The 27267-nt window shown below is 37.7% G+C and overlaps 7 protein-coding genes across 11 annotated transcripts; 4 read left to right on the forward strand and 3 right to left on the reverse strand.

The window, feature by feature from the left end:
• Positions 1–240: 240 nt before the first annotated feature.
• On the reverse strand, positions 241–3153 carry LOC111791328 (transcription factor bHLH13-like). Its single transcript, XM_023672619.1, has one exon. The coding sequence runs from the start codon at positions 2404–2406 to the stop codon at positions 568–570; it is 1839 nt and encodes a 612-aa protein (XP_023528387.1). The 5' UTR covers positions 2407–3153; the 3' UTR covers positions 241–567.
• A 5817-nt stretch (positions 3154–8970) lies between these two features.
• On the forward strand, positions 8971–19968 carry LOC111790631 (pyridoxine/pyridoxamine 5'-phosphate oxidase 2). 3 transcript variants are annotated; one of them, XM_023671619.1, is made up of 7 exons: positions 8971–8981; positions 18385–18508; positions 18609–18716; positions 19001–19033; positions 19185–19280; positions 19396–19563; positions 19654–19968. In XM_023671619.1, exons 2-7 carry the CDS (start codon positions 18419–18421, stop codon positions 19753–19755), a joined length of 597 nt encoding a protein of 198 aa, XP_023527387.1. In that variant the 5' UTR covers positions 8971–8981; positions 18385–18418; the 3' UTR covers positions 19756–19968. The 3 variants fall into 3 exon arrangements, with proteins under 3 accessions (XP_023527387.1, XP_023527388.1, XP_023527386.1); XM_023671618.1 differs by lacking the exon at positions 8971–8981 and having other exon boundaries at positions 18348–18508; XM_023671620.1 differs by lacking the exons at positions 8971–8981; positions 19185–19280 and having other exon boundaries at positions 18342–18508.
• LOC111790615 (exportin-2-like) lies at positions 9181–13432 on the forward strand. The gene is made up of 2 exons (XM_023671594.1): positions 9181–12228; positions 12972–13432. The coding sequence occupies exon 1, from the start codon at positions 9295–9297 to the stop codon at positions 12226–12228; it is 2934 nt and encodes a 977-aa protein (XP_023527362.1). The 5' UTR covers positions 9181–9294; the 3' UTR covers positions 12972–13432.
• On the forward strand, positions 14010–15088 carry LOC111790630 (uncharacterized protein At4g00950-like). The gene is made up of 2 exons (XM_023671617.1): positions 14010–14763; positions 14848–15088. The coding sequence occupies exons 1-2, from the start codon at positions 14167–14169 to the stop codon at positions 14905–14907; spliced, it is 657 nt and encodes a 218-aa protein (XP_023527385.1). The 5' UTR covers positions 14010–14166; the 3' UTR covers positions 14908–15088.
• LOC111790622 lies at positions 15070–18127 on the reverse strand. Of its 3 annotated transcripts, none has more exons than XM_023671607.1 (3): positions 17782–18127; positions 16464–17375; positions 15070–15662 (listed from the first exon to the last, which is right to left on the reverse strand). In XM_023671607.1, exons 2-3 carry the CDS (start codon positions 17366–17368, stop codon positions 15224–15226), a joined length of 1344 nt encoding a protein of 447 aa, XP_023527375.1. In that variant the 5' UTR covers positions 17369–17375; positions 17782–18127; the 3' UTR covers positions 15070–15223. The 3 variants fall into 3 exon arrangements, with proteins under 3 accessions (XP_023527375.1, XP_023527374.1, XP_023527373.1); XM_023671606.1 differs by having other exon boundaries at positions 16464–17379; XM_023671605.1 differs by lacking the exon at positions 17782–18127 and adding an exon at positions 17655–17765.
• A 176-nt stretch (positions 19969–20144) lies between the features above and the next one.
• Positions 20145–21949, forward strand: LOC111790633 (dof zinc finger protein 2). Its single transcript, XM_023671622.1, has one exon. It carries the CDS (start codon positions 21171–21173, stop codon positions 21684–21686), a length of 516 nt encoding a protein of 171 aa, XP_023527390.1. The 5' UTR covers positions 20145–21170; the 3' UTR covers positions 21687–21949.
• A 732-nt stretch (positions 21950–22681) lies between these two features.
• Positions 22682–27026, reverse strand: LOC111790635 (ORM1-like protein 3). The gene is made up of 3 exons (XM_023671623.1): positions 26559–27026; positions 25768–25916; positions 22682–23021 (listed from the first exon to the last, which is right to left on the reverse strand). Exons 1-3 carry the CDS (start codon positions 26742–26744, stop codon positions 22883–22885), a joined length of 474 nt encoding a protein of 157 aa, XP_023527391.1. The 5' UTR covers positions 26745–27026; the 3' UTR covers positions 22682–22882.
• Between the last annotated feature and the right edge of the window lie 241 nt (positions 27027–27267).

Here is a 27267-nt window from a genome sequence, read left to right on the forward strand (position 1 = left end):
AAATTATTCTCTTTTATTTTCTTCACTTTTCATCCTCATCCTTCTCACACTTCTCCCCCTTCCCCTACTTCTTCTATACCCTTTTCTATTGGGTCCTCATTTTTTTCCCCTTCACTCCCCTGTGTCATTCAAATTTACTTTCAAGTTGGTTCTGTTTCAAAATAGAACGTAAACAACAATCCAAAATGGGAAACTGCTACTCATACTGATACTCACAGTGTTTGATGGTGCACAAAAGAGTAAGGAACAAAAGAATTTGAGGAGTTAACATTCAAAACAACGTACACAGTTCAGGACATTCTTAATAACCCAAAACAATAACTCCCTAACTTTAACAGATTCATTGCGACACAAAATAGTGACCATAATAACAATGTGTACTATAAACACCACACATTCTGCTCTCCTACTTGGTTAATCATAAATAGTTATTTGCCTAAACAACAATACCTGCTGCTGTAATCAAAACTTCTCAACAACAACAAGCTTTCCACTTCGCCTCTTCTCACTACCATACTCTAATCAATCTATATGTATGCAACTATGTTACTCTACTCCTTCTGCTACTTACCCAACTGTTGATAGCGGAGGGTGTAACGGAGTCGAGTCCCGGGAAAATGCAGCTATCAACTGTTCCTTCGTCAACTGCTCCGATCCCGGAGACTTTATCACAAATGTGTGCACCACCCTATCATTTGCTTCACACAGTTTTGAATCAACAACGTTGATCTGAGCCTCTTTCATGGCCTTGATTACTCTTGATGCAGGATGTGACTCTAATGGGCAGCCAACCTTCACGACCACTTCGTCATGACCAGCTTCGATGTCGATATCGACATCAAGGAATTGGTCTTTCTTTTCAATTTCTGGGTTCACGGTTGCTTCGCTTGAGGTGACCCCGGATTTCTCACGTTCAACTTCCATGGCCTTCACTTTTGTTTGAAGCTCGTTAATGTAAGCAATGGCATCTCCCAGCAATGAAGCTTTGTCCATTTTCGAGATATTGGGCACAACCGCTCGTAAAGCATAGAACCGTTGGTTCAACTTTTCACGGCGCTGCCTCTCTGCCTCAACGTGATTCAGTGGTTCCTCCCTGCCATTTGCAGGCTTTCTGCCTCGTTTGCGAGGTCGTCTTTCATCGGTGCCAGGCCCCTCTTCCTTGCATTGTGGCTCTACATCTGAATGCTCCGAATCCACACCTACACGGTGAATCACAGAAGGCCTCGATGTTGCTCCAGAAAAATCAATTTGCATTTGGGCCAGCTTTTGCGACTGATAGGGATTGAGACAATATTCATCTCTAACTCCATTGACTAGCTGCTCGTGATTATTATTTACTGGTGGAGTTGGAGAGCCATAAATTTCTGTAGTGTTCCCTTGCTTGAGACCATGAACATGTGCCAAACTCGGACTGAGAAGGCCATTTCGGGGGCTTTGAAACTGAATTCTACCTCCATTGGCACATGCTTCCCATGACCTATCATCCATCTTCCTAATCGCCAGTTTCTCTCTGAAATGAGATCGACCCAGGTTCCACGAGTTCAAAGTCTGCCCAAAAACCTTAGGATTCCCCCCTCCTCTTTCAGCAATTCCCAAACTCGCAAATGGGGTGTTTTCATCTTTTCTTTCAGCCATCATGGACATTGTTGCCGACGACCTCACTCGGTCGAGGGAAGGTTGGGATGAAAACAATGATCTAACCAACTGCACTAACTCTAAGCTCTCACTCACAGATCTCACAGAACCCAATTCAACTACTCCAACATCGGTCGGCACCAGAACAACCGTCCGAATCCCGGCGGATTTTGCCAGATACGATCTCACACAATACTCCGATGGCGAATTGAGAATATCCAAAAGCCAGATATGTTTCCTGGACGCCAAACACTTCCCAGGGCCCCCCTCTCCACTAGGGAAGGAGAAATACATGGAAGCAAGAAAAAACATCTCAGTATCAGTGACTCTGTCCAATCCAAGGGCGTAATTGTCCTCATCAGAGCCTCCAAACAGCGTGTGAAGCTTCTGCAGTGCTGTTTTCTTCATCCTCTGTTGGCTCTCGTCTTCAAGCCGAAGACTAAGAATCTGTGTAGCTTCCGTTTCCTCTCCCTCCCTAGGATCTCTACACAATCCATCTCCCCATCCCAAAACCCAGTCCCCAGAATTTGAATGGGAAAGTTGCCAGAAAATTGCATAGTTCCAGCTAAAATTCGAAGCGTTGGGTCTCTCCACCAGATCCGACAGCTTGTTCTGCAAATTCGCCTCGTTCCTCACGGCCATAAACAGATTCTCATTCGAAACAGAGCAAGACATCAAGTAATTAAAAGCCCGAGTCCCCAAAACAGCAGCAACCACTGTCTTATCCTCATCCTTCCCACCAACACTCCGCAACCCATCTTCAATCTTCATCTCTAAACCCCCCCAGAGCCAAGATACAATCACGCACACACACACGCTTCAAAAATTACAAAACCCCAGATGAAATCTCAATCCAAAAACTCGAGAATTCCTCAAACCATTATAAAATAAGCCCAACAAAATTAATCCTCTACCCACAACAGCATCAACAAAAACATTCTCTAGATCTCGCAAATCAGGAAAAATGAACAAAACCCCAGATACCAAAAAAAGAAACCCAATACAAAAATCAATCACCCAAAAACCCAGGAAACAGGAAAGATAGAGATAAAGATAGAGAACCGACCGGTAGTGAGCATGCGAAATGTGCCGAAAAGAAGATGGCGAGATAAGGCAAGAGGGAAAGAAACTTGGAGGGCTATAAACATTCCCAGGAAAGCGACAGGCTCAATCGAGGAGAAAAGATTGATTTTCTTGGCAGCCTCAAGCAGTTATTTCACGCGACAAAATAAACGAACGAAAGAAAGAAAAGAAGAATAAAAAAAAAAAAAACCTGTTTTTCTTTCTCTGTTTTCCAGAACGGCGAAGTGAAAGACTTGAAAATGGGAAACGAAAACGAGAAAGGCGAGGCAAATGGGAAATGGAAAATCGGAAAACCGTTTATTTTTCTTTTCTTTTATCCCCCCTGCGCTTCGGTGCCGCTCCTCCTCATTGTGCACGAGAAATACCCTAAACCATGGTTAAGTAAAATGAAAATACAAGGAGTCAAATGTCAACCATGGTTAAAGGCGGATTGGATACATTTGGTTGCGAGTTTCAGAAGTAGTCGGCGATTATGTTGTGGCCGTTTGTTTCCACAGCGGCACCTGAGATTTCTATTCATCGCAGAGGAATTGATCAAATATAAATTTCAATTTTCTTTTCTTTTCCTTTCCTTTCCTTTCCTAATAATAATTAATAAAATATTTAAAATGTTTATTTATTTATTTATTTATTTGGAACATAAAATCGTCTCGCAACGCGCAATTACTCGCAAACCATGCACAACATGTGACCTTTTCAACTTTTCTTTTTAACCCTAGTTTCTTTCTATTTACTCTTTTGCCCCTACTGTCTCTTCAATTTTATTTTCAATGATTTTCTGTATAAAAAATAATAATAAAAAAATAACATCCTTAATTTAAAATATGATTTGATTAGTGGATTTAATAAAGAAACAAATGGGTTGAAAGTCCATTAATATATATGTTTTTTTAAGTTTTATAAACTATAATAAAAGGGACAACTTAACTATAGTTAGGTTTGAATAATCTTAAATTATGAAACCAATCCTAATATTTGATGTGTGGGCCCTATTTCTTCTTTATTATTCTCATGGACTAAATAATTATTTTATATATATATATATATAAATTTAATGGTTAGTTTTAAATACTTCTACCTCAACCATTTTATATATATATATATATATATATATATCTTACATGAAAATAAATGCTTTAAATAGCAATTTTTTATTATTAATTTTAAATATGATATTTTTTACGAGTTTTTATATATTATATTAACAATATTTATAACTATTTAAATTCACTCGATAAACTATAATAAACATGTTTTAAATTATCATAAAAATATTCATTGGAAAAATAACTATATTAATGAAACAATTTTTTTCTTCAAAAATTATTTAAAACATGTTTGTTATAGCTCCTAAAACTATGCGCTTCTTTTTTGTAGTCATAAACCTACCATAAAATAAAGAGGGGACATAAATTTCAATTTATCAAACTAATTAAATTAATTTAGATTAAGGTCGAAAGTAACATCAGAATAATTTGAAAAGAAAAAAATAAAGTCTAATTCACTNTGTCTAACTATAATTTTCTCAATGACTAATGGTTGTGTTCCTGTCGGCAAAATGGAAAATTATGAACTTACTAAAGATGAAGACCCGAACGTGGAAAGCAAAAAATCTCCTCCACGGGNCTTTTATTAAGAAAAATAATTTGCTTAGAAACTTAAACACGACTCTTATTATAAAATGTAAATGAGATGCTTTCTTAAAAAAAAAAAAAAAAATGAATTAAATAGTTTCTAAATGTCTAATTTATAATTAATTTGAAATTTGGATTGACGAATTTGGACCCAAAATGAATATGAGATATGAGACAAAGAACATATAATAAAATAATAATAAAGTTAAACTATAAATTGTAAATTTAGCTCTTATTTTTTTTTCTTTTTTCATTTTCTAACATTCATATATCTACCAAATAATAAAAATTGAAAAAAAAAAAACAAGTAGAATCTTAATAAATTCAAATTTGTATTTAGTATTTTAATTTTTTATTTCCAATTGATTAGAGATCTATTTAATCAAAATTGAAAAATTGAAAAAAGTTTAAGGACCTGAAATTGTTATTTAAGTTTTTATTTTATTTTTTTTAAGAAAAAAACATAAAGTGGGATTAGGCAAAAGCAAATAGGATTAAGGTTTGAAAAACCCGACAGCGACACATTGAAAGTGAAAAAACAAAAGAGAAAAAAAAGAGAGGGAAAAAGAAAAACAATATTTGANGTTTGAGGTTTTAATAAAGCTTAAGGAAGATAGGTGTCTTAAAAAGCATGGGGCAAAGGGTGAAGGAAGTGGTCACCACTGTTTTTAATGACTCATCTAACTTGCCTCTCCCCCTTTTAAATAACATTCACCACCACAAACATATACATATATATATAGTAAAAATGAAAAAACAAGCATATAATAAAGCATTATTAAATCCAAAACTATAATAAATGTATTGAAAATGTTTACGTGATTAATAGGTGTTCAAATATAAATGAGGGGAAATAATTTTCAAGTTTAAACCGTCTTTTAAAATTATTTGAATATCTAAAATGAGTAATATTGTTCGACCAACCTTAAATATAATGGGGACTGAGTTTATAATAAAACCCATCTACATAATGGAATAGAGTATATTTAGTTTTCATTGAGTTGCAATTAACCGCAGACAAGTCAAATGGTCAAATCACCTAACGAAAGTTTCAATATAATAATTTAAATAATGTAGTTAGGCAATAAAAGGAAATGCTTATCACAAGTCAATCTAATGTGTCACATGTAACTTGTAATAAATTATTAATCTTCCCATCAAATATAGCTGTTGTCATTAAAAATAAAATTAAGATAAGAGTAGAATATGGGTTGAATTTACATATTTAAATAAATTAATATTATCCCTTCATTAACACCAATGGCATCTATTTATCTAACTATAATTTTTTCAATGACTAATGGTTGTGTTCCGGTCGGCAAAATGGAAAATTATGAACTTACTAAAGATGTAGACCCGAATGTGGAAAGCAAAAAATCTCCTCCACGGGCCCACACCATTAAATACAACGGGGACGGTTCACAATTTCAATGATCACACTTATGTGTGAAGGAAATGCTCTTTTGACTCGAATAGTAGTAACTATTTTTTTTTTTGGGAAGGAAAATAAAATGAAAAGTAAATGAAAAAAAAAAAAAACAAAAGTTATGTAATTATTTTTATGCCTATAAAGATAAAATAGAAATAGTAAATAAATTAAGATTCAAACTGGGATCTCTCAAATAGATTCGGGTTAAAAAGGAAATGATTTCGATGAGCTGCTTAATTTGTAATATAGTCAGTAATAAAGTTTGCAAATAAAAATAAAAATAGAAATAGAAATAGAAATAAAGAAGATTAAATTTGAATTTAGGAAAAGGATAAAAAGAAAAAGCTTATTTTGTAATGTGGGGTTTAAAACATGTCGCTAGTCGTGGACCACGCTAGTTTGCCAAAACGGCAGTGAAAATGGGCGTGTACATCACAGCCACGTGGCTGTAAAGTAAAGCGCGTCAAAGTACAGATCACGCGCTTCCACCGCGAGTTACCGACGGAGAGGAAGAAAAAAAAAAAACAAAAAAGGAGGATATTGACTGATCACGCGGGCCAGCTAAGCAGTTCACGCGATGAAGATGGCTTGGTCACGAAAACAAAACGAACACGTTTTACACAGTGCATGCCGTCCACGTGTCCGACTAAAGTGGGACATAAATGACGTGGCGAAATCAGAGGAGGAGTCCTAGGCTTTATCGAAAAAAATAATAATAATAGAAACTAATTATTATTCAGCATTATAAGCACGGTGATGAAGCTCGTGATTAACACGTGATATAACACGGTTCGAGGCGGTGCAGGTTGCGTGAATCCACCACGTGACCTGCATTATATTTGTTTATTTCATACATGTAAAATAAATTACGATAATCAAACCTATTTCTTTCGTCTTTTGTTTTCATTTTGAAATTTTAATTTTTAACCAATGAATTCTTTAAACTTTTAATTTTGATTATTAATAAATTCAAGGATGTTAAAAACTAATGGACAATCAAATTTAAATTTACATTAAATTGTTTTTAATAATTTAAAATTTTTTAAAGTTAAATTTGCATTTTTAACATTTTTATCAACTTGATATAAAATCTTCTAAATTTTATTTACGTGTACTATAATTATCACAACTATTTTAATTATTAGAATTATTAAAGCATTAATCCTCTCACATATTTAAATACACATGTTTACCATTTCAAACATTTGATTCTTAAATATTTTATTATTTTGTTCATAATTATTTTGGCCAACATTATCAGTAATTATTATCTATCCATACATTTGAAAAAAAATATAATTTTGTTTTTAATATATATATATATATATTGTATGCATTGTACAACACATTAAAACGTCAATTTAATAATAGATTTGTATTATTCTTCAAATGAAAAATAAAAGAAAAAATAAAAAAAGGAAATTTTGGATAAATGGGAGGCCACGTTTCGGATTAGGATTGGTGGAAAGGGGTAGTTTTAAGGATATTTTGGGGGGTGCGGTTGGTTTAAAGGGTTGAAGCTTACAGCCTTAAGCACCCAAATAAAACCAACTGCTCCTTCACGTGCTTCCCAGCCAATGAAAACAAATCTCCGGACCCACGTGAATTACACGATTAAATCACATTTCCTACTTTTCTCTTTATTTATTTATTTATTTTTAATTGGGATTAAATTGCAAATTTATTTTCTTTAACTCTCTTAACTATACACATAATCTCCACAAATAAGCAACATTTTCATTCAAATTAACCAATTGTTTACATTTTTTTCATTTGAATAATAAACATTCATAGATTAATGTGGGATGGTAGTAGTCGCGACTTATTTGTAAATTGGTTATTAGTTTGAAAAAAATGATAAAACTTTGACGTATTGAAGATAGACTTGCAATCTATCGTCCCAAAATGCGACAGTATGTACCTCATCCAATAGCTACCTACTATTTATTTATTTTAAAATCAATCACTTACCATCTATATATTTTAATTTTTTTAAATTTATATCAAACATAATGTTTTTCGTTAATTAAACCGGGTTGATGTATGTATTATTCAAAACAAAGCTTTTATTAAACTTATATGAAAATTGAAAATAAATAAATGAATATTGATTTAAGAGTGGAGCAAGAATGGGAAATAATTGAATTCTACGTTGAAACGAGACCAAAGTTTTTTTTTTTTTTTTCACAAAAATGGAAATGGAGTTATTTATTTATTTTCGTGGGGAAGAAAAGACCACGCGGTTCACGTGGTAGAACTGGAAGAGGACGTGAGAGGTTGCGTGGTTGAGATGGTAATTAACGAAGGTGGACCCCACGTTGCGCTTGATTACGTCATAATTCAGTTATTTATTTATATTTGTATTTAAATATCACTCCCCCCACTTTGTTTTCCATTTCTCAAATCCACCCATACCTTTTTTGCTTCTTATCTCCGACATACCACGTCTGCCGCCTCCCGCCGTGCCAACCACCGCCCATCTTCCTTTCGTGCCTTCCTTCCATCTCTAAATATTTACTAATTTATTTATTTAAATATATTTTCTCATTTTCGTTGAAAATATTAAGATTGTGGGTAAATTGCATGATGGGCCGGGCCGTGCTTCCCTCGCCGAAAAATGCCAGCAGGATTCTCGGCCCGAAGCGTGGGGTAACCTAGAGCGGATCGGGCCTGATAAATGGGCCCAATTATTCAGTACATGGTCGGCCCAGTTTAAATATTGGCCCATAATGGGGAGAAACGAGGACCGTAATTTAAAATTCAGAGTTGTGGCCACATGCTCACTCACTCTATTACAATTACCTCCGAGAATAATAATGTTAATGCACAAATTTATGTGGTGCAAACCCAATTAGATGCTTTAAGCAAGAGTGTTCGTTAAAGTTTGTAAAACAAAGAGACTGAATAATATGGGTCGAGGCTTCCCTTTCTATTCATAGAATGGTTAGTTTAGGTACATGGCTTCTCTCCATGCTTCAATTGAGTATCCGGTATAACTCACACATTCGTGTATAAACCAGTGCAGGTCTAGGGTTATCCCCCGATATAAGTGCCCGAGATCTTCTCGAGTAGATTTAGGGTGCTAAGACTAAGATGCCATATTATAAGGTGTGATATGCATGATTAACGTCCAAGGCTATCTCAACGCTAAAGATGGTCTTCCCTTTAGGGTTTGCTCGACTCATGTAAAGTGGTATCGAGTTGATAAGATTTGAACCTGAACTAGGAGAGCTAACCTAATAAAATGAGTATTTCTCAAGGTTCTTGCAAGCATGAAAGAAAAAACATTACATAAGATTAGGGGATTTATTAATTAATTATTTGTTGGTAAACGCTCTTAAATCTTGTAATGATGTATTAATTTGAAAAACCTCTAAAACCCAGCCCACAATTGCTCTCTTCGCCCTCCCCTTCAAATTGAATCATCATCCCGAATTGCCGATTTCCATCCCCTTCAAGATCCCTTCGCAAACTCAGCTTTCGATTTGGGTTTGCCATTCATCTCTATGCGCAATGGAGTGGAACCCAGAAACCCTACAGCTTCTCTCTCAGTGTTTTCTTCACACACTCTCTCCAGCTCCTGAGCCCCGCCGCCGGGCCGAGGCCTCCCTTGCCGAAGCCGCCGACCGTCCCAACTACGGTCTTGCTGTCCTTCGTCTTGTCGCCGAACCATCTGTCGATGAACAGATCCGTCAAGCGGCCGCTGTCAACTTCAAAAACCATCTGCGGGTTCGATGGGCACCTGGCGCGCCGGACGAGTCAAATGCCTCTTCCCTGGCTCCGATTCCCGACCCCGAGAAGGACCAAATCAAAGCCCTAATTGTCCCGCTCATGCTCTCCTCTACGCAACGAATCCAGAGTCAGCTAAGTGAGGCTTTGGCTTTGATCAGCAAACACGACTTCCCCAAATCCTGGCCTTCCTTGCTCCCGGAGCTCGTCGTAAGTCTGCAGAAAGCGTCTCAGGCTTCCGATTATGCATCTGTTAACGGTATTCTTGGCACTGCAAGCTCTATATTTAAGAAGTTTCGGTATCAATATAAAACCAATGATCTTTTGCTTGACTTGAAGTATTGTCTGGACACTTTTGCGGCACCCTTATTAGAAATTTTTCTCAAAACTGCTGCTTTAATTGATTCTGCGGTGAGCTCGGGCGCACTGGCGGCCACCCTGCGGCCCCTGTTTGAGTCCCAGAGGCTATGTTGTAGAATATTTTATTCCTTGAATTTTCAAGAGCTTCCCGAGTTCTTTGAGGATCATATGAAAGAGTGGATGAGTGAATTCCGGAAATACCTTACTACGAATTATCCTGCACTCGAAAATAGTGGCACTGACGGGCTTGCTCTAGTTGATGAGCTTCGTGCTGCTGTTTGCGAGAATATTAATCTTTATATGGAAAAAAATGAAGAAGAGTTTCAGGGTTACTTGAACGATTTTGCTCTAGCCGTGTGGGGCTTACTAGGGAACGTATCTCAGTCATCCAGCCGAGACCAGCTGGCTGTTACAGCGATGAAGTTTTTGACTACTGTTAGCACGAGTGTACATCACACCTTATTTGCAGGCGAGGGAGTGATACCTGAGATTTGTAAGAGCATAGTAATTCCCAATGTAAGGCTGAGGGATGAAGATGAGGAACTATTTGAAATGAACTATGTTGAGTTCATTAGGAGGGATATGGAAGGTAGTGATCTGGATACTAGAAGGCGGATAGCTTGCGAGCTTCTTAAAGGAATTGCCGTCAATTACAAAAAGCAGGTGACAGACATGGTATCCTCTCAGATACAAAACTTGTTAAATTCATTTGGGCTAAACCCTGCTCTGAATTGGAAAGATAAAGACTGTGCGATATATTTGGTTGTCTCACTTGCCACGAAGAAAGCTGGGGGCTCTTCTGTTTCTACCGATCTTGTAGATGTTCAGAATTTTTTTGCATCAGTAATCATTCCAGAATTGAATAATTCAAATGTTAATGGTCTACCAATGCTGAAGGCAGGCGCACTAAAGTTCTTTGCTGTGTTCCGTAATCTGATATCAAAACCTGTTGCATTACAAATGTTTCCTGATTTGGTTCGGTTCCTTGGTTCAGAGTCAAATGTGGTTCATTCCTATGCTGCAATTTGTATTGAAAAATTGTTGCTGGTCAAGGAAGATTCAGGTATGGCCAGGTACAACTCTCTGGATGTTGCTCCATTTTTTCCTGAGATGATGACTAAACTCTTTAATGCCTTTAAGTTTCCCGAATCTGAGGAGAACCAATACATTATGAAGTGTATAATGAGAGTTCTTGGAGTTGCTGACATACCTCGTGAGGTTGCAGGACCATGCATTGCTGGGCTGACTTCTATTTTAAATGATGTGTGTAGAAACCCCAAAAATCCTGTTTTTAACCACTATATGTTTGAATCTGTGGCCCTTCTTATTAGAAGGGCTTGTGAAAGGGATCCATCCTTAATATCAGCTTTTGAGGCAAGCCTGTTTCCCAGCCTTCAAATGATACTGGCCAATGATGTTACGGAGTTCTTCCCTTATGCTTTTCAACTGTTAGCACAGCTTGTTGAATTGAATAATCCTCCTATTCCACCAAGCTACATGCAAATTTTTGAGATCCTATTGTCACCTGAATCTTGGAAAAGAGCCTCTAATGTCCCAGCTCTTGTACGGTTACTTCAGGCTTTCCTTCAGAAGGCACCTCATGAACTTAATCAAGGTGGACGCCTGAGCCAGGTTCTTGGAATATTTAGTAATCTAGTCTCATCTCCAAGCACTGCAGAGCAAGGCTTTTATGTGCTCAACACTGTTATTGATTCTCTTGAATATAGTGTGATTCAACAGTACATTGGCCACATCTGGGCTGTTCTTTTTGGACAGCTCCAAAGTAGACGGTCAGTAAAGTTCATCAAGTCGCTCTTGATATTTATGTCCCTTTTTCTTGTTAAAAATGGTCATAAAAATCTTTTGGATACCATCAACAGTGTTCAGAACGGCATTTTTATCCAAATCTTGAGACAGTTTTGGATTCCTAATCTTAAACTGATAACTGGGGCCATTGAACTTAAGTTAACTGCAGTTGCTTCAACGAGACTTATCTGTGAGTGTCCAGCACTTTTGGATCCTGCATTTATTGAAGACTGGGGGAAAATGCTGGACAGCATTGTTACCCTTGTTTCTCGACCCGAACAGGATAGGGTTGATGAGGAGCCAGAGATGCCCGATATTTCTGAAAATGCTGGTTATACTGCAAGTTTTGTTCGTCTGTACAATGCAGGGAAGAAGGAGGATGATCCTCTGAAAGATATAAAGGATCCGAAGCAATTTCTGGTAGCATCTTTGTCCAAACTTTCTACTGTTTCTCCTGGGAGGTATCCCCAAATCATCAGTCAGTATCTTGACCCTACAAATCAATCTGCATTGCTTCAGTTTTGCGGATCTTATAATCTCCCAATAGCTTGAGTAAGTTATTATTCCGATATATATATTTTTTTTCATGTGTGAAGTTTGTATTTTTTATTTAAATCCTGTTGGTTGAGGTTGATAATGGCTTTAGCTATCGTGCCTGCGTTTTACACTATTTGTGTGTTAACTAAATGGATGTAAATTATCTATGTAAAAAGGTGAACTTATAGATACTACTTAAATCTGGTCCGTTCATTCGCATACCATGCAAGATAATGTTGAGCAATTTATTTGGTCGTACATGGCATATTTGTTCTTTAATATCTATCGATCTATGATTCTCTGCTCTTTGAAGTCGGGAATACTTTATGAATGCATCATCACGTTTTCTATATTATATCCGTGGTTGATTTTGATATTTTTGCACACTCTAGCATCCTTTTGGGATTTGGGAACGAACATTATCTATTTGTTGCTCAAGATATTCCAATGGTCTGCACTTGGCCGTTGGACGAGAATTTTATCAGGTCCTGAAAAGAAGAAATGGCTAGTTATAAAATGGAATCAATTTACTCTTGATGGCTAATGCCCAAACTTCACGAGATTTATAAGATTTTGGTGTTTTGAATATGGTATGGACACCTTTTGTTGTGAAGGTGAAGATGGAATCAGTCAACATGCTTATCTGGCCTACTTATGCATCATCATTTCACCGATTTTATGTGTTTTAACTTATGTTATTAATCTCAAAAGTGCTCACATCACCTCGTATCTAATCGTGTACGCCTGCAACCTTTCAGGATTTTGTGCTGAACTGAAACAGGTTTTTATGGAGAAGTTGATCATTAATCATATTTATCTCTTGGCGTTTGTTCCATTTGGTGGTCTATTCAAATTTCAAATGATCGTTTGCTTCTACAATTGTGGTAATGATGTGGAAGATTCTGCAATTTCCAGTTGGTGGCGAGGCCATCAAACCCGGTTTACCAAGTTTTGATTAAGACTTCCATTCCCTTCAGCCTCTTTTATGTATTCAACTTTACCTGTCTGTCTGTGCATGCATTCACGAGCGAATTTTAGATGTTCATTGCGGTCTAAAAGAGTTGTAATATTGCATCGAGTTTTTTTCTCTTCTTTTTCTCCTATTTTAAACTTTCCTTTGTCATTTTGACATCACATGTAAGCACTTGTATCACATTGCTGTGATATTCAACTGCAAGATTATATATCAGTTGGTTATTGTGGCTGCGGCTGGTGTAGAGAGATTACTGTTTACAAATTTCATGTTTTTCTCTGCATTTTCTTTCGTTCGTTTCTAAATTTTAGAAAGTGTATATATAATATCTTATAGGCTCTCTAAGCTTTAAAAAATATCGCATAGTTCTACATATAACAGAAAAGTTAATCAAAATCATTTTGAGGGGTTAATAAAGTCTGCACAAGTTTAAAGCTTTGTACTTGGAAGCTGAAAAGGCTTTAAAAGTGTTGAAGACGACAAAAGCAAAGCCAGATTGAGAAGTCATGTGCATGCTGCAATGGCCGTGTGTGATGGGGGGAAGAGGAAGGACTTGTTTGGAACCATCTTCCAAGCAATGGACACTGGACAATGGACAATGGACAAGCCACTCTCTAAAAAGTAACTAATGGTAATTGAAAATTCTCCAACCAAACCTCAATAATGCAAAAATAATAGACCAAATTAGTTATGATACCCAACTAGATTTTCTCCTCTCGAATGTTTACTGCCTTTCTTTATGAACCAAACAGACAGGAATTGAAGAAAAATGTGAAGGATAATTGCAATAATTCCAATTATTCGAATCTATAATCTCTAACTGTAACATGTCTATTCCATTATGAAAAGCCACCCAAAAAAGTCGCAATTTTTTTAGATTTCAGTGAAAGATCTGTTTAACACTGCAAATTCAAGTCAGTCCACCAACGAAGAGAGGGAGAGAGAGAGAGAGGGAGACAGACAGACGGAGAGGGGGAGAAATGGGAAGTGAAGCAAAGCTATGGCGAAACTCTGAAGTGCCAAAGCTTCCATTGCTTGCAGTTGCAGCAATGGAGTCTCCAGATCGCTCTGGAATGCTAACCCCACCAATCCACACCTCAGTGTCAGTCCCATTTCGATGGGAAGAGGAGCCTGGCAAACCCAGGTTCTGCTTCAGAACCCCCAGCAGTTCTTCAGCCACTCAAACAAAGTGCCTTGAACTTCCACCAAGATTGTTGCTATTGGATCCCAAAATCTCAAAACTCCCTCCTCCCATCCCTGCACACAAGGGTATTTTTCAGTTTCCTAAGCAGAGTTGTGGGTCATTCAGATATGATAAAACTCAGCTTGGAGCCATGGTTCTGAGAAAGAGGGGAGTGCTCATAGAGAAGGAGTGGTTTTGTTGGTTGGGAAAATTGAGTTTTGGGCGCAAAGGGGAAGTTGGGTCTGCCTATGGAAGTGTATTTCCTTCTTCTTTAGAGAAGGAGAATGAAGATGCAGTTGTTGCAGAGAGAAGCAGTTCAGGGATGAAGGTTGCAGAGACCCAGAAAGAAGGGAGCTTTTCTTCTTGTCTTGTCAAAGCCAAGACTGAGTTTTGGGTAATTTTAGAATCACCCTTCTTTTTCTCTGGCTTTATATATGTTAACGAAACTTATAAACTTATACTGGTTGAGGAATTGCAGGGAAGCATAGGCGAGGGGCCGAAACAGATCAACGTTCCATGGAAGAGCAAAAAAGCTTAAGAAAGAGCATCGTAGCTCGTTGGTAATATGAAGGACTGATGGTTTAGTTAATGGCTGAGATCTTACATACTTGACATTCATGTACAGAAATAATGTTAACACTTTTATGCGTTGAATGATCATTTGTTTTCGACAATTTTCAAGAAATGGAAAACATCAGAGTAACACTGATTTTGATCTGTTATATGGAATTCTTTCTCTTCCTTAAAATGTAATCCTCGTATATACAAACAACATTCCACGTATTGGAAAGCTATGTTACACATACCTTTGTCAATTGATCTTCTCTTCTAAAACAAGTTCATTCAAACTAGGCCTAGAAAGAAGGAAGCATCCACCCTACAGTCCACCCCAGAAGCAAACCTGCACTGACCAGGCTCAATCCTAGAACAAAAGCAACGGCGACCCTTTTCTGCTTAGAAAATCTCCGCCGTCTCTTCTGAGATACCATATTCTTGTAGGACATCCATGGAAGAACCAAAGGAAAAAGAGTGGACATTGGATGATCCTTGTTCTTTATCTGTAGCCTTTCTAGCTGCAGCAGTTGAAACCATTGCTTATATGCAAAGAGTTGGGATGCTTGTCTGAAGAAAAGCTCAACTACATGCTCCTTCTCCTCATAAGCTCGCTTTGCTGCAATTTCGGCTTCCCTTGCGCGGGTTTGAGAATGTAGCAGTGCATCCATTAGTTCAGCTTTGCTAGTATTATCCTCAGAGGTTTGTATTGTTTTTGTCAGGTTGTTGGGATTTGTACAGCTGCACTCAACATAGCAGTTCCAGTTATATCTTAGTAGGGCCTTGCTTTGGATGAGTAATCTAGGCATTCATATAGACTAATTAACTTGGCTAGATAACTATCCATTTATCACAGACTGGTAAAAGCTACTCTATCAAATCATTCTACGACAGAATACTAACTTTTGAAAACCTGGTAAGAACCGGGTAGAATATTCTGTTGAGGATTGTTGGGAGAGGAGTCCTACATCGGCTGATTAGAGGGTTGATCATGGGTTTATAAGTAAGGAGCACATCTCCATTGATATGAGGTCTCAGGAAGAAATCAAAAGCAAAACCATGAGAGCTTATACTCAAAGTAGACAATATCATACCATTGTTGAGGTTCGTGATTTCTAACATGGTATTAGAGCCTCGCCCTTAACTTAGTCATGTCAATAGAATTCTCAAATGTCGAACAAAGAAGGTGTAGTCAAAAGTGGCTCAAGTTTCGAACAAAGGGTGTATTTTATTCGAGGGCTCCAAAGAAGGAGTCGAGCCTCGATTTAGGGGAGGCTGTTCGAGGGTTCCATAGGCCTTAGAAGAGGATCTATGGTAAACTTTGTTCGAGGGGAGGATTGTTGAGGATGGTTGGGAGAGGAGTCCCACATATGCTAATTAAGGGGTTGATCATGAGTATGGTAAGGAGTACATCTCCATTGGTATGAGGTGTTTTGGGGAAACAAAAAACAAAGTCATGAGAGCTTTGACAATATCCTACCATGATGGACATCGCGATTTCTAACATATTAGAAATGCAGCAATTAGGAATTTACATAGTACCTCAAATATTTAAGAGATCCATGCAGCACGTTCCCTTGTTTAATCGATGCACCCTGGTCCCTTCGTGTTTTGCTAAGAGGACAAAACTCAAGTCCACAATTTTGGTGGTCTGACTCGAAGGAAGAAACCCATATTGTATCATGTTCATAGCATTGCTTTTGAGCATTAGGGTATGTCTTAATGTTCAAGCATGTTTTTTTAGGTGGTGGAAGATCGCAATTCTCGATATGATCAAGAGATTTCTGTGCAACCCAATAGGCCAATTCATCTTTATCTGTTATCCACCACCATGGCTCAGCCTTGCCCTCTTGCATCCAAGGAGAATCTGGATCCAAGTAACACTCATCTTGATTTTTTGATACTGTTTTGCTGTTGAAAGAATCCTTATCTAAACATTCAAAGTCTGCTTTCATATCTTGAGGGCCTCTACCATCCAAGGTCTTTATACAAAGATCAGAGCCACCATGATCGGTATCTAGAGAAGACCTGCTGATATCATCAGTTCCACAGATAGTATTGCTACCTCCAGGTGGATGAACATCACTTGATGTATATGATTTTTCAGTACCCGACTTCGAAGTTTCATTGGCAGGCTCTAAAGGGTTAATGTCTTCTGGGGTGAAGATCTTTTGGTATCCATAGCTAGATTGCATCTGAAGCCACCATTTGGAGTCGGGAAGTAAATTCGAATATGAGGAAGGTCTGGTAAAAGGCATAATAAATCCTATGGAAGGTTGATCTGGCCCATCTGCTGCTGGATTGGCAGGTTCAGAATCAAGCTGTTTGGATGATGTTGAAGATGATGATTGACAGCAAGCTAATCTGGGAGCTCTTTTGGCATCTTCTTGGACAAAGCAACGATTAACAGTCCTCTGAAAACCAGCCCTTGCTTCTGCTGCTGCCATCAAACTCCTATCTTTTGAACATTCAAGTAGAAGTTGTTAAATTTCTAATCAAAATTTATGTTGACGTGAAAAAGCACCCTCCCCAAGCCTCCTAATAACACCCAAATGCAAGTTGTGAAGGATTGATTAACCCCAATCGATATTCATTTGTTTTGGTGAACAGTAGTTGCAATAGAAAGTAACCATTATAGGCGCATATTTACATATTCAAAGAAAAGGGATCCAGAATTAGCAGTCCCAAGAGAATCAAACTAAAAAAAGAAGACCCAGAAATCAAGCAACTCACCAAGACAACAGAGAGAAGCTAGGTAACATAAACAAGGTGAAAAGCAGAATGAAAGCAACCCTATGATCCAAAACCAGTAAGAAATTGTAAGGAACTAAATAATGAAGGGAATAGAGGAAGTGGGTACCTTGGAAATCGAAATGAAACAATTACAGGATGTGGGTCAAAAGCGAGGCGTTCATTAGATTCAAGATATGTACAGGCAGAGGAAGAAGATGACGCATCTGGGAGAGGAGAGTGTAGAAAGGAGGTGTCAGTCGTCCAAATTCTGCTGATTTTTTAATGTTTTCTTTGCTGTCGGTTTCTGAAGGGAGCGGTTTAGCAATCAGCAAGGAAATTGAAGGCGAAATGTGGAGGATTGAAACGATGTCGTGTCATTCAAGACTCTGCTTGCAAGAAACCATTTTTGTGTTGTTTCTTGTTTGTTCATTTGCTAGCTAGAGTGTTCATTTGGTAGAGTGGTTTGTAGCGGCTAACCTGTTTGCAGGCGTGTGGGTTTTAGCGAAACAGTAAGCTCCCTTCTTATATTCACGACAAAACAAAGATGGGCAAGAATACACGTAATTCCACGCCGACCAATCCAATAAAAATGATTTAATGTATTTGTTCATTTTAATAATTTAGTGTATGGATAAAAGATTGTGGTAAAATTGAAAGCTAAAAGTAAATTACTGAATTTCGCTTACTATTTCTCAATGATGTACCGAACTGAAATGGGGCGAATACATAGCAGAGCAGTAGGCGAATTAGCGGGCAATTAGGAAATGGGATCGGCAGCGGCGCCATGGAAGTCCCTTCTTCTCAGTGCTTTGGAATCAAATGCCCAAATCAAGCATTCCAGATTCTTGCACCTCGTACATTTCCCTCTCTCTATTTCTCTTCAACTTCATCTTCAACTCCCCTTTCCCTTTTTCACACTCGGGTTTTCTTTTTATAAATGGAATTTGTTTTCAGGCAACGATTGGAGGCAATGGAAGGCCATCAAATCGCACCGTTGTTTTCAGAGGATTTGAAGAGGGCACCGATGGAATCCATATTTACACGGATTCAAGAAGTCGCAAGGTTCTTCTACGACGAAGCTCTATATTTCGTTTTAGATCGCTCAATTCATACGCTCATTTCTTGTTGTTCTATGGTTTCCGACGCAATCATTATCTGGGTTTCTGGATTTTCTGCATTTTCTGCATTTTCAATTATGTAATTCATATGTTTGGCTACAATAAGATAAGCTATAAAATATGCTCAGTACTGGGAATCTGTCTGCGATGGATTAGGTCAGGTTTGTGATATTAAGCATCTGAGTTTTGTCCTGCAAATGAACTTTTCACTTTTGGTTGATTCTGCAGATTGAAGAGCTTAAAGCTTGTCCATTTGCTGAGGTAACTATTCTCGTCTCTTCCTGCCTCTTAATACAGTTCATAATACAAATGATTTGTTCTTGCTGGTCTATGTAGCTTATCTTATTTACATAACTGCAAATATGTGCCAATTTGAGTCAAATTTTGGACTTCGAATGTTTTGTTCTTCAAGATAAGTTGGTATTTCACCGAATCATGGGAGCAATTTCGTATCAGTGGAAGAATTGAGGTTGTTGATGCGTCATGTCTTGATGCTACAAAATTTAAGGTTGTGGGCATGACCCTTTCCTCTTATAACTTAGAACTTGTTCTAAATTCTCAACAGTTCACTTTCTTGTTCACTTCATTCAACTCAGAATAATCTTATATATTTATTAATGCAGAAAAGAGCAGAAGCTTGGTCATCCATTTCTCTAAAGTCAAGAATGCAGTATTTGGGGCCTAGTCCAAATCTTCCCTATATTGCCGAACAGCCAGCCAAGGAACCTGTTCTAGATCCTTGTTCAGGTCCTGTTGATGCATTTTGTTTGCTGGTCTTGGATCCTGATCAGGTTTGTAATATATATAGACATATTTCTGTAGATTAGTATATGACCTTGTTCTTTTTCGTTATGTTACATTTGACCGCGTTTCGCTCTCAGGTCGATTATTTGAATCTGAAGAGTGAAGAAAGGAAGTTGTTTAAAGCTATTCCATGTCTTGGAAGGGAGACATTATGGGAATCAGAGCGGATAAACCCTTAGCAATTGCACCTCGATTTGCACAGGTATATTGATAACAACAAGCTGGTATCTTGAAATGAACTGATATAGTTAGTTACTCATGTGTTGAAAATAATCCTCCGACCCTTTGGTTGTTAGTAGAGATGATACTGATTGAACAATCATGGTTCCCAAGTTATGAGGGGTTTTGTAGCTTCAAATTCTTTTTGCTCTACTGCCATGGCTATATCTGTAGATTGGGTGTATGTAACTTAATTCTCATGCTCTTCAACCTGAAACAAAAGGAATGAAAAGTTGGAATGAGTTGTTTGAAGCATGAAATATGCAAAGAAACAGAAGGATAGGAAAGGCTCGGTGTTTGTTGGGTGTAAAGGAAATGAAAACATATCGGATAACGCCCAAGAGTTGCAGAAGTTTTTTTCCTATCTGAAACCAGTCGTTTTCATGGAAAAGATAACCCAACAACACCAAACACAAAGATTGTCTTCAATCCCTACGCGCATTGCTTGGGTCCCACTGCTTCCGTCCCAATTATATGCACCTCTATCTAACCAATCGTGGGATCTCACAATCTAACTCTCTTATGAGTTTGGTGGAATCTCACAATCACTCTTTTTCGTTTGGACTTTCCCTCAAAGTTTTAAAAGACGTTTATTAGGGAGATGTTTCCACACCCTTATAAGAAAGACTTAATTCTCCTCTCCGAATCTCACAAAATTTACGTATGACTCTTGGGCTACAGGAAAGACTAGTGAATTTAGAGAGCGTTGAAATTAATATTTGAACACCAATAAGAATGAGGGTTAATGGGATTAGGTCGTAGATTAATGAGCAATCTGAGTTGCTTGAGAAACCAGTCTCATTAACAAACTCCCCTCCCCCCATAACACAAATAATAATAATAAATATAAAGTAGAATTTTTGGGTCAAAAAGGAGAAACCCACCACATACAATTCACACTATTTTAAAAGATTTGGAAAATGTTTGAAATATTATAAATAATTAATTCACACCAAACCAAATTGAGTAGAGGGAGATTCATAGAATAAGACCAAAAAGCATATACAAATAATTAAAAGAAAAAAAGAAAAAAAAAAACAATTTTGAGGATCTTAGTGGGATGGTACAATTTTGTCAAAACAAACACACTTTTCAAAATTTTACATATATATTATTTTTTTTTTTTTTAAATGAAACAAACCGACACAAAAGGGTTGCAAACAAACAACCTAAAACATTCTTTCTTGCTTAAACTACTGCCCATTTCTTTCCTTCTTTCTTTCTTTCTTTCTTTCTTTCTTTTGGGCATGCATAACATTCTTCAACTTATGCATCATTAGCTTTACCAAAAAAACCTTCAATTTTCCTTCCAAATTACTGTTTTTCTTTCTCAATCTTTTCTGGGTTTTTTCTCCTGCTTCCAAGATTCTCAAAAATGGAGGCCATGATGCACTCCGGCAGCGGCAGCGGCGGCGGCGGTGGAGGAGGCTTCAAGGCCAAGGGAAGGCCACAAGAGCAATTGAACTGCCCAAGGTGCAAGTCGACCAACACAAAGTTCTGCTACTACAATAACTACAGCCTCACACAGCCGAGGTACTTTTGCAAATCTTGCCGCCGGTATTGGACCGAGGGCGGTTCTCTTAGGAACATCCCTGTCGGAGGAGGCTCCCGGAAGAATCGTAAACCGGCGGCTTCGGTTACTGGGTCAGCTTCGGCCAACCACGCGCCGCCGCAGCCGGTATACCAAGCCCATGATCTGAATTTGGGTTTTCCGACGACGACGACGACGGCGGCGGCGGCAGCGTCGGCGGGGATAGAAAACGGCGGGCACGGAGGATTTGGATTTTATATACCGAATTTGATGCCGTATCCAGCCCGAGACACGGCGGTGGAAGAGAATCCTGGTAGTAATGGGTATTGGAATGGGATGTTTAGTGGAGGGCCATGGTAGAAACATTCGAGAGATCAGAAGAATTATGAGAAGTAATTTACACGTGACATTAAAAAAAAAAAAAAAACAAAAAAACACTTGAGTATATGAAATTGTTAAGCTGGGCTTTCTGAACTCTGATTTATATCTCTGCTTTTTTTTTTTTTTGTGAATTTGGATTGGGTTTGGCTTTGATTTGTTTGAAGGTGTTGTACTAAAAAAAGCTAACAAACAAGTTTTTATGTATCAATTTTCTCTTTTATATATCTTCACGCTTTCTCTCTCTTTCTCTACCAAATACACAGGAGTTTCATCATATTATTATGTATCAAAGTATGAATTTTTTTTCATAATGATGAACATTTTTGTTCAAATAAAGTTTAGTTTTATCCATGGAAGCTACTCATAATTTGTAATTATGAGAAGTCTTCTATATGTTTCTAATTTTATTGGACCAATCTGTTTCATCATTTCATAATTAAAGAAAACAAAAGGCAATGCCTTTATTATCATTATTATTAATGGATGGGGCCATATATTCCATAATAATGATAAATAAAAAGAGTAGACTTGGAAAGCAATCCTTGTTTGGTGTGTGCATTATAAGTAGTATTGATGATGTCTGAAAGATAGCCAAATATAAAGGAAACATGAGTGAGACAGAAGTAAAGTAAGATAATGAGTTTGATTCATGATGAACTCCTCCACTTCTCCACTTCCAGTAGTAAGTAAAACCTCAATCAGCCAGAAAAAGTCATACCACTTACATAAAACCAGAAACAACACAAACAAACATGAAGGGATCAATGTCTTTTTTACTCAACTAAATCCCATGTTTTACTCTTTCTTTACCTGTTCCAGTCTTTACCAACCAATATGTATGTTTTTCCATGCATGGGCCAATCGATGCTTACTAAAGAAAGAGTGAAACAGAGCAATTTCATTTCAATGCAAACTATCAGATACTATGTGAAGTGTATGTTATTAAAAGATCACTCAAATGCATCGCATTTCTGTACTGTATAAAAGATAACTGCATTTACTTATTCATTAACCAACAGGCGAAACAAGCAGTCAGTACAAAACAAAAACAAAAACTACAAAGGTTTTCAGCATCTTTCCAGTCCCAACTACTATACAAAGATATAACATTTTACCAGATTGAGAGGACGAGAAGCTTTTTGACAAACCCAACCACAAATGTCTTGATGTGAGCGTCACTTGTCGGCATTGATTCCGAAGATACGTACCTTGTGCATATGGGGAAACTTGGCAATAACTAGTACAATTACTGCAAGAGTGTTCAGAAATAACATTGGATGTTGATAGTCAGTTGTGTGTGAGGCTATCAAGTACCTGTACAATAAGATGAAAAATTGAGGGAAGTTTTCTTTTTGATGATTATGTGTAATAGCTTAAAGCCGATTGCACTGAGGAATGTAAGCATACACTTGTTCACCCAACCATTCAAATAAAAAAGCATACTCAGCATGAACATATTAAAAGTACTGACATGAGTTTTGATCTGTAGCCTCCATATAGCGAGATCCTATGGAATTTTTTTACTTCTAATAGGTGCTAACTTGTTACATGGTCACTGAATTTGGGTGGTATTAACACTCATGTCGAAAATTGGACCCTATGTCATACCTAATTCTAGTTGGTATGGTCTTTGTAAGAACAACAACATCGAAGAGGCTGATGGTTTCTCTTGCTCCTACGAGTGGACCAGAGGACATACTAAAAAAAAACGAAGGAACAAGCAAAAGATGGAAAGAAAACAAAGGTGTCATTGCTAAAGAAAGGGAAAAAGAAGAGTCAAGACTCAAATGGAGTGGGAGTCCGGCGAATCCTTCTGTGATAACTCATCAAGTATAGTTGGCAAAAGGCACTGAAAGAATTAAAGAAAATGGGTGTATACTTAATATAACCTACACCCAGCACACTATAAATTGGAATTATGACAAACATCAGATTGTCCTTACCACACCCTCTCAACAAACAGTTTGTCGAAAAATTGCAGCAAACCGTCTGTGTATGCCTTTAGCAATATCAAAACAGTACAAAAGAGGCATCGTGAATCTGAAGCAACTTCAAGCATAAAATCTAAAAAATAATACAAGTTACTCGAATGGAACCAGTATAATATAATTTTTTATTTTTGATAAAAAACTGAACTTTTATGGATCTAATCAGGGTACAAAAATCAACATCAAAAAATAAGGCTGTGTAAAAGATGAAGGCCAAGCTCAAGACCAGTAGTGTTAAAATACGGTCAATTTAAGCTTAGCTAACTCGTTTAGACACGTACCCTCCATCAAAAGGTTAAAAGGTCGAATCTCAACCCCACATGTTATATTTATAAACAAAACTATTAAAAGACCAAGCGAAACAAAACGGAGCATAATCCACTTTGCTTGGTTCAGCTTTGTTGACCCAGTTTGGTTTTCAACTGAAGAGAACCCCGCTACCTCCTCTAAAGAAAATATAAAATTTGCAAATGTAATAGTCCAAGCCCACCGCTAACAAATATTGTCTTCTTTGGACTTTCCCTTTCGGGCTTCCCCTCAAGGTTTTTAAAATGCGTTCGCTAGGGAGAGGTTTCCACACCCTTATAAAAAATGTTTCGTTCCCCTCTCCAACCAAAGTGGGATCTCATAATCCACCTCTTTTCGGGGCTTAGTGTCCTCGCTAGCACTCGTTTCCCTCTCCAATCGATGTGGGATCTCACAATCCATCCCCTTTTGGGGTCCAGCGTCCTTGTTGGCACACCGCCCGATGTCTAGCTCTGATACCATTTGTAACAGCCCAAGTCTACCGCTAGCATATATTGTCTACTTGGGCTTTCCCTTCCGGGCTTCCTCTCAAGGTTTTAAAACGTATCCGCTAGGGAGAGGTTTCTACACCCTTATAAAGAATGTTTTGTTCCCCTCTTCTCCTATCGATGTGGGATCTCACAATCCACCCCCCCCTTTAAGGCCAGCGTCATCGCTGGCACTCGTTCCCCTCTTCTCCTATCGATGGATCTCACAACAAATGACGAAGTATTCGAACTTTGTTGCACCAGCCATCATCTTATCACAGAGTAAGAAAAAAATTACAGATGAAAGATACGAATACAGGGAATCAGGATTTTTTATTTGTTTTATTAGAAATGAAGATCATTCAAAAGACCACAGCCAAACAAAACCTAGAGGACGAAAGGATAAGGCATCCCTTTTCCCTAAAGAAGGAGATCAAAAAGATCTTCAGTTTAGAATGATGATGGAGTCTGGAGTAATTACAAAAAAGCCTAAGCTGAGCACTTTCTTACACCATTTTGGGGCGGAAAACTTGATCCTGAAGCACAAAAAGGTTGAACCATTCCTCCAACTCTCAATTAAAACAGCCACTTAGAAATCTAAGATCCCAACTTCAGCCATTCCACATTTCTTACACCATTTTGTCTTGACCCAAAGATCATCTAAACAGATTAGGAAATGTCTGTTATAGAGTGCAGTCAATCAGTCCAAAATAAGACATTGTCCCCCTTTCCCACTTTGAAATTGCTAGATCTAAGGTGCGTAATCGCTTCAGGAGGACCAATTAGCCACTTCTTCTAAGAAAATTAGTAGAAGTAGCCATGTGAATGTTTCCTAATAGAAAATTATTACAGCAAATCTCATATATTGGAGAAAGAAATGGAGATCCTAAAATTCAATCAAGAATTCATTCATTCAAAGCCTGTTAAGATCAGCGTCTACCTTAGCCATACCTCAAAAGTTCGCCAACTAGAAAATTTGTAAGCTTATCCCTAGAATCGCAAGCCTAGAGATTTTGAGTTCCATACAAGAGGCTATTTAAGTCAATAGAATTCTACAATCAATCATCAGAAGAGCTACGAAGATGAATACTGAGAAAAAAAATGCAGCAATGTAGAATAGAACATAGAAAGATATTGACTGTCAAAGATATGCAGACTAAGAGCAAGACGTCCTACAGCCCACCCAAATTTAGGAGTTCAGTAAAATAGACAACAATAAACAACTCAAACAAAAACAGTTTGAAATGTGATCTCAGAGTTAAATAGTACATAGGTCGCTTGATATAATAAACAACTTACAGCACCACGGGAACAACAGTCAAGAACTTTCTGTTGCGGGTAAGCTGCTTTCCATTATCAATCTGCTCCCACCACGTCAATCGGTTGTACATCCCTTGGTCTTCAGCAAAGGGTGTCCCTTTCTTCCAATGGAAAAAGTGGTAAGTGACCTGAAATAAGACACACGCTCCTTTCCATCATTTTATGCAAAGACAAAGAGCATATCACTTCAAAGAATGGAGCAAAAGAACGTTCTAAATCATTCTAAGCTGAGAGCAGGCTTTCTAGAAAGGAGAGTGAACCACGCATTAAAGCGGGTATGTCCAGGCCAATACTAAACAGAGTTCACTGACTCTTAATCTAGAAATATCCACACTAGCATATAAAATGAGATGTCTTTTCAAAACAATAGCCAAAGAGTATCAATGGCTCGAGGCTTGAAATAAAACAATCACGGAAAAATGTTATGAAATCAAAGAAAATAGAATATTTATCTACCATACATGGCAGTTCAATAGGCATATAATTATCAAAGCAAGCGTAAACACGAAGCCACAACAGTTGGCTGTTTTTCTTTTGTCTAGACAAAATCAACCAAATGAAATCTCACCCAGCATCCTCAACAAGATTAAATTGAAGGGAACTAAAGCAGCATAAAACAATACACAAACACTGGAACCAAGCCGCAGGATGACCCAAAAATTAATAGCACAAGTCAACAACAATCCCACGTTCAATGATGATATCCCAGGAATGAAACAAAACCCAGATTAAAAAAAAATCAACAAGAGAAGAAATATAGATGCACATACAGCAAAATGGGATAGGTTGACGATGGTCCAGGCCATGCCAGGAGAGCAGCCAAATACAGAGAGGACGAGAAGCCAAACGAAGAAGAGAATGAGAATATAGGTGGTCCAAACACCAGGATACAGAAACCATTCTGTGTTCCTGTTCAGATCCGCCGGAGGTACAGCCTTCACATAGAGACTAGCCATCGACCCAGATTCTGATTGTCCCGAAACACTGCTGATGGGAAAAATCCAACCTCCCCTTCGGATTTGACTGAGAAAAATGATCCGATTTGCAAAACAGATTGCAGCGTTCGATCGCGTGCTAAGTAGTTCGAATATTACAAAGGAAACCCAGATAGATTTTAGGTATGGTTTCTTCGTGGGGTTGGATGAATGATCGAAACCCAGTGCTTAAAATTGGTAACCAAGCTCTGGTGATATTTAGAAAGCATTATAACGACACTTATCCACCGCCCCAACTAAACAAATAAATTTTAGGTCTAAGTAATTACATGATTTATTCCGTACAATCTTCAACCTTAGTGTCAATTTTAGCCCAATTCATTTCCTGTTTATTGATTAGAGACACAGTTAGACGCATCGATATTAATTAAAGTAGTATCGTTCAATCAAACCAATTAAAAATAAATTTAACGAACAATTCAAGAGGAGACACTTGGTTCCTAATGGATGAAGAAATGATTGAATTTATCTTCAAACTTGCCTA

This window comes from Cucurbita pepo, chromosome LG03 (assembly GCF_002806865.2).
Source record: "Cucurbita pepo subsp. pepo cultivar mu-cu-16 chromosome LG03, ASM280686v2, whole genome shotgun sequence".
In the NCBI taxonomy this organism is placed as follows: Eukaryota; Viridiplantae; Streptophyta; class Magnoliopsida; order Cucurbitales; family Cucurbitaceae; genus Cucurbita; species Cucurbita pepo.

Excerpts from the sequence above, each read along its gene's own strand:
- LOC111791328 (XM_023672619.1), bottom strand. The coding sequence starts at position 2,406 with ATGAAGATTGAAGATGGGTTGCGGAGTGTTGGTGGGAAGGATGAGGAT.
- LOC111790615 (XM_023671594.1), top strand. The coding sequence starts at position 9,295 with ATGGAGTGGAACCCAGAAACCCTACAGCTTCTCTCTCAGTGTTTTCTT.
- LOC111790630 (XM_023671617.1), top strand. The coding sequence starts at position 14,167 with ATGGGAAGTGAAGCAAAGCTATGGCGAAACTCTGAAGTGCCAAAGCTT. Across the intron at positions 14,764-14,847 it reads AAGCCAAGACTGAGTTTTGG|GGAAGCATAGGCGAGGGGCC; the intron begins GTAATTTTAGAA and ends GAGGAATTGCAG.
- LOC111790622 (XM_023671605.1), bottom strand. The coding sequence starts at position 17,683 with ATGTTACCTAGCTTCTCTCTGTTGTCTTG. Across the intron at positions 17,376-17,654 it reads AGCTTCTCTCTGTTGTCTTG|GAGTTTGATGGCAGCAGCAG; the intron begins GTGAGTTGCTTG and ends TTCAAAAGATAG. Across the intron at positions 15,663-16,463 it reads GGATCTCTTAAATATTTGAG|CTGTACAAATCCCAACAACC; the intron begins GTACTATGTAAA and ends TGTTGAGTGCAG.
- LOC111790631 (XM_023671619.1), top strand. The coding sequence starts at position 18,419 with ATGGGATCGGCAGCGGCGCCATGGAAGTCCCTTCTTCTCAGTGCTTTG. Across the intron at positions 18,509-18,608 it reads ATTCCAGATTCTTGCACCTC|GCAACGATTGGAGGCAATGG; the intron begins GTACATTTCCCT and ends ATTTGTTTTCAG. Across the intron at positions 19,034-19,184 it reads AAGCTTGTCCATTTGCTGAG|ATAAGTTGGTATTTCACCGA; the intron begins GTAACTATTCTC and ends TTGTTCTTCAAG.
- LOC111790633 (XM_023671622.1), top strand. The coding sequence starts at position 21,171 with ATGGAGGCCATGATGCACTCCGGCAGCGGCAGCGGCGGCGGCGGTGGA.
- LOC111790635 (XM_023671623.1), bottom strand. The coding sequence starts at position 26,744 with ATGGCTAGTCTCTATGTGAAGGCTGTACCTCCGGCGGATCTGAACAGG. Across the intron at positions 25,917-26,558 it reads TCAACCTATCCCATTTTGCT|GTCACTTACCACTTTTTCCA; the intron begins GTATGTGCATCT and ends GTCTTATTTCAG. Across the intron at positions 23,022-25,767 it reads ACTGTTGTTCCCGTGGTGCT|GTACTTGATAGCCTCACACA; the intron begins GTAAGTTGTTTA and ends CTTATTGTACAG.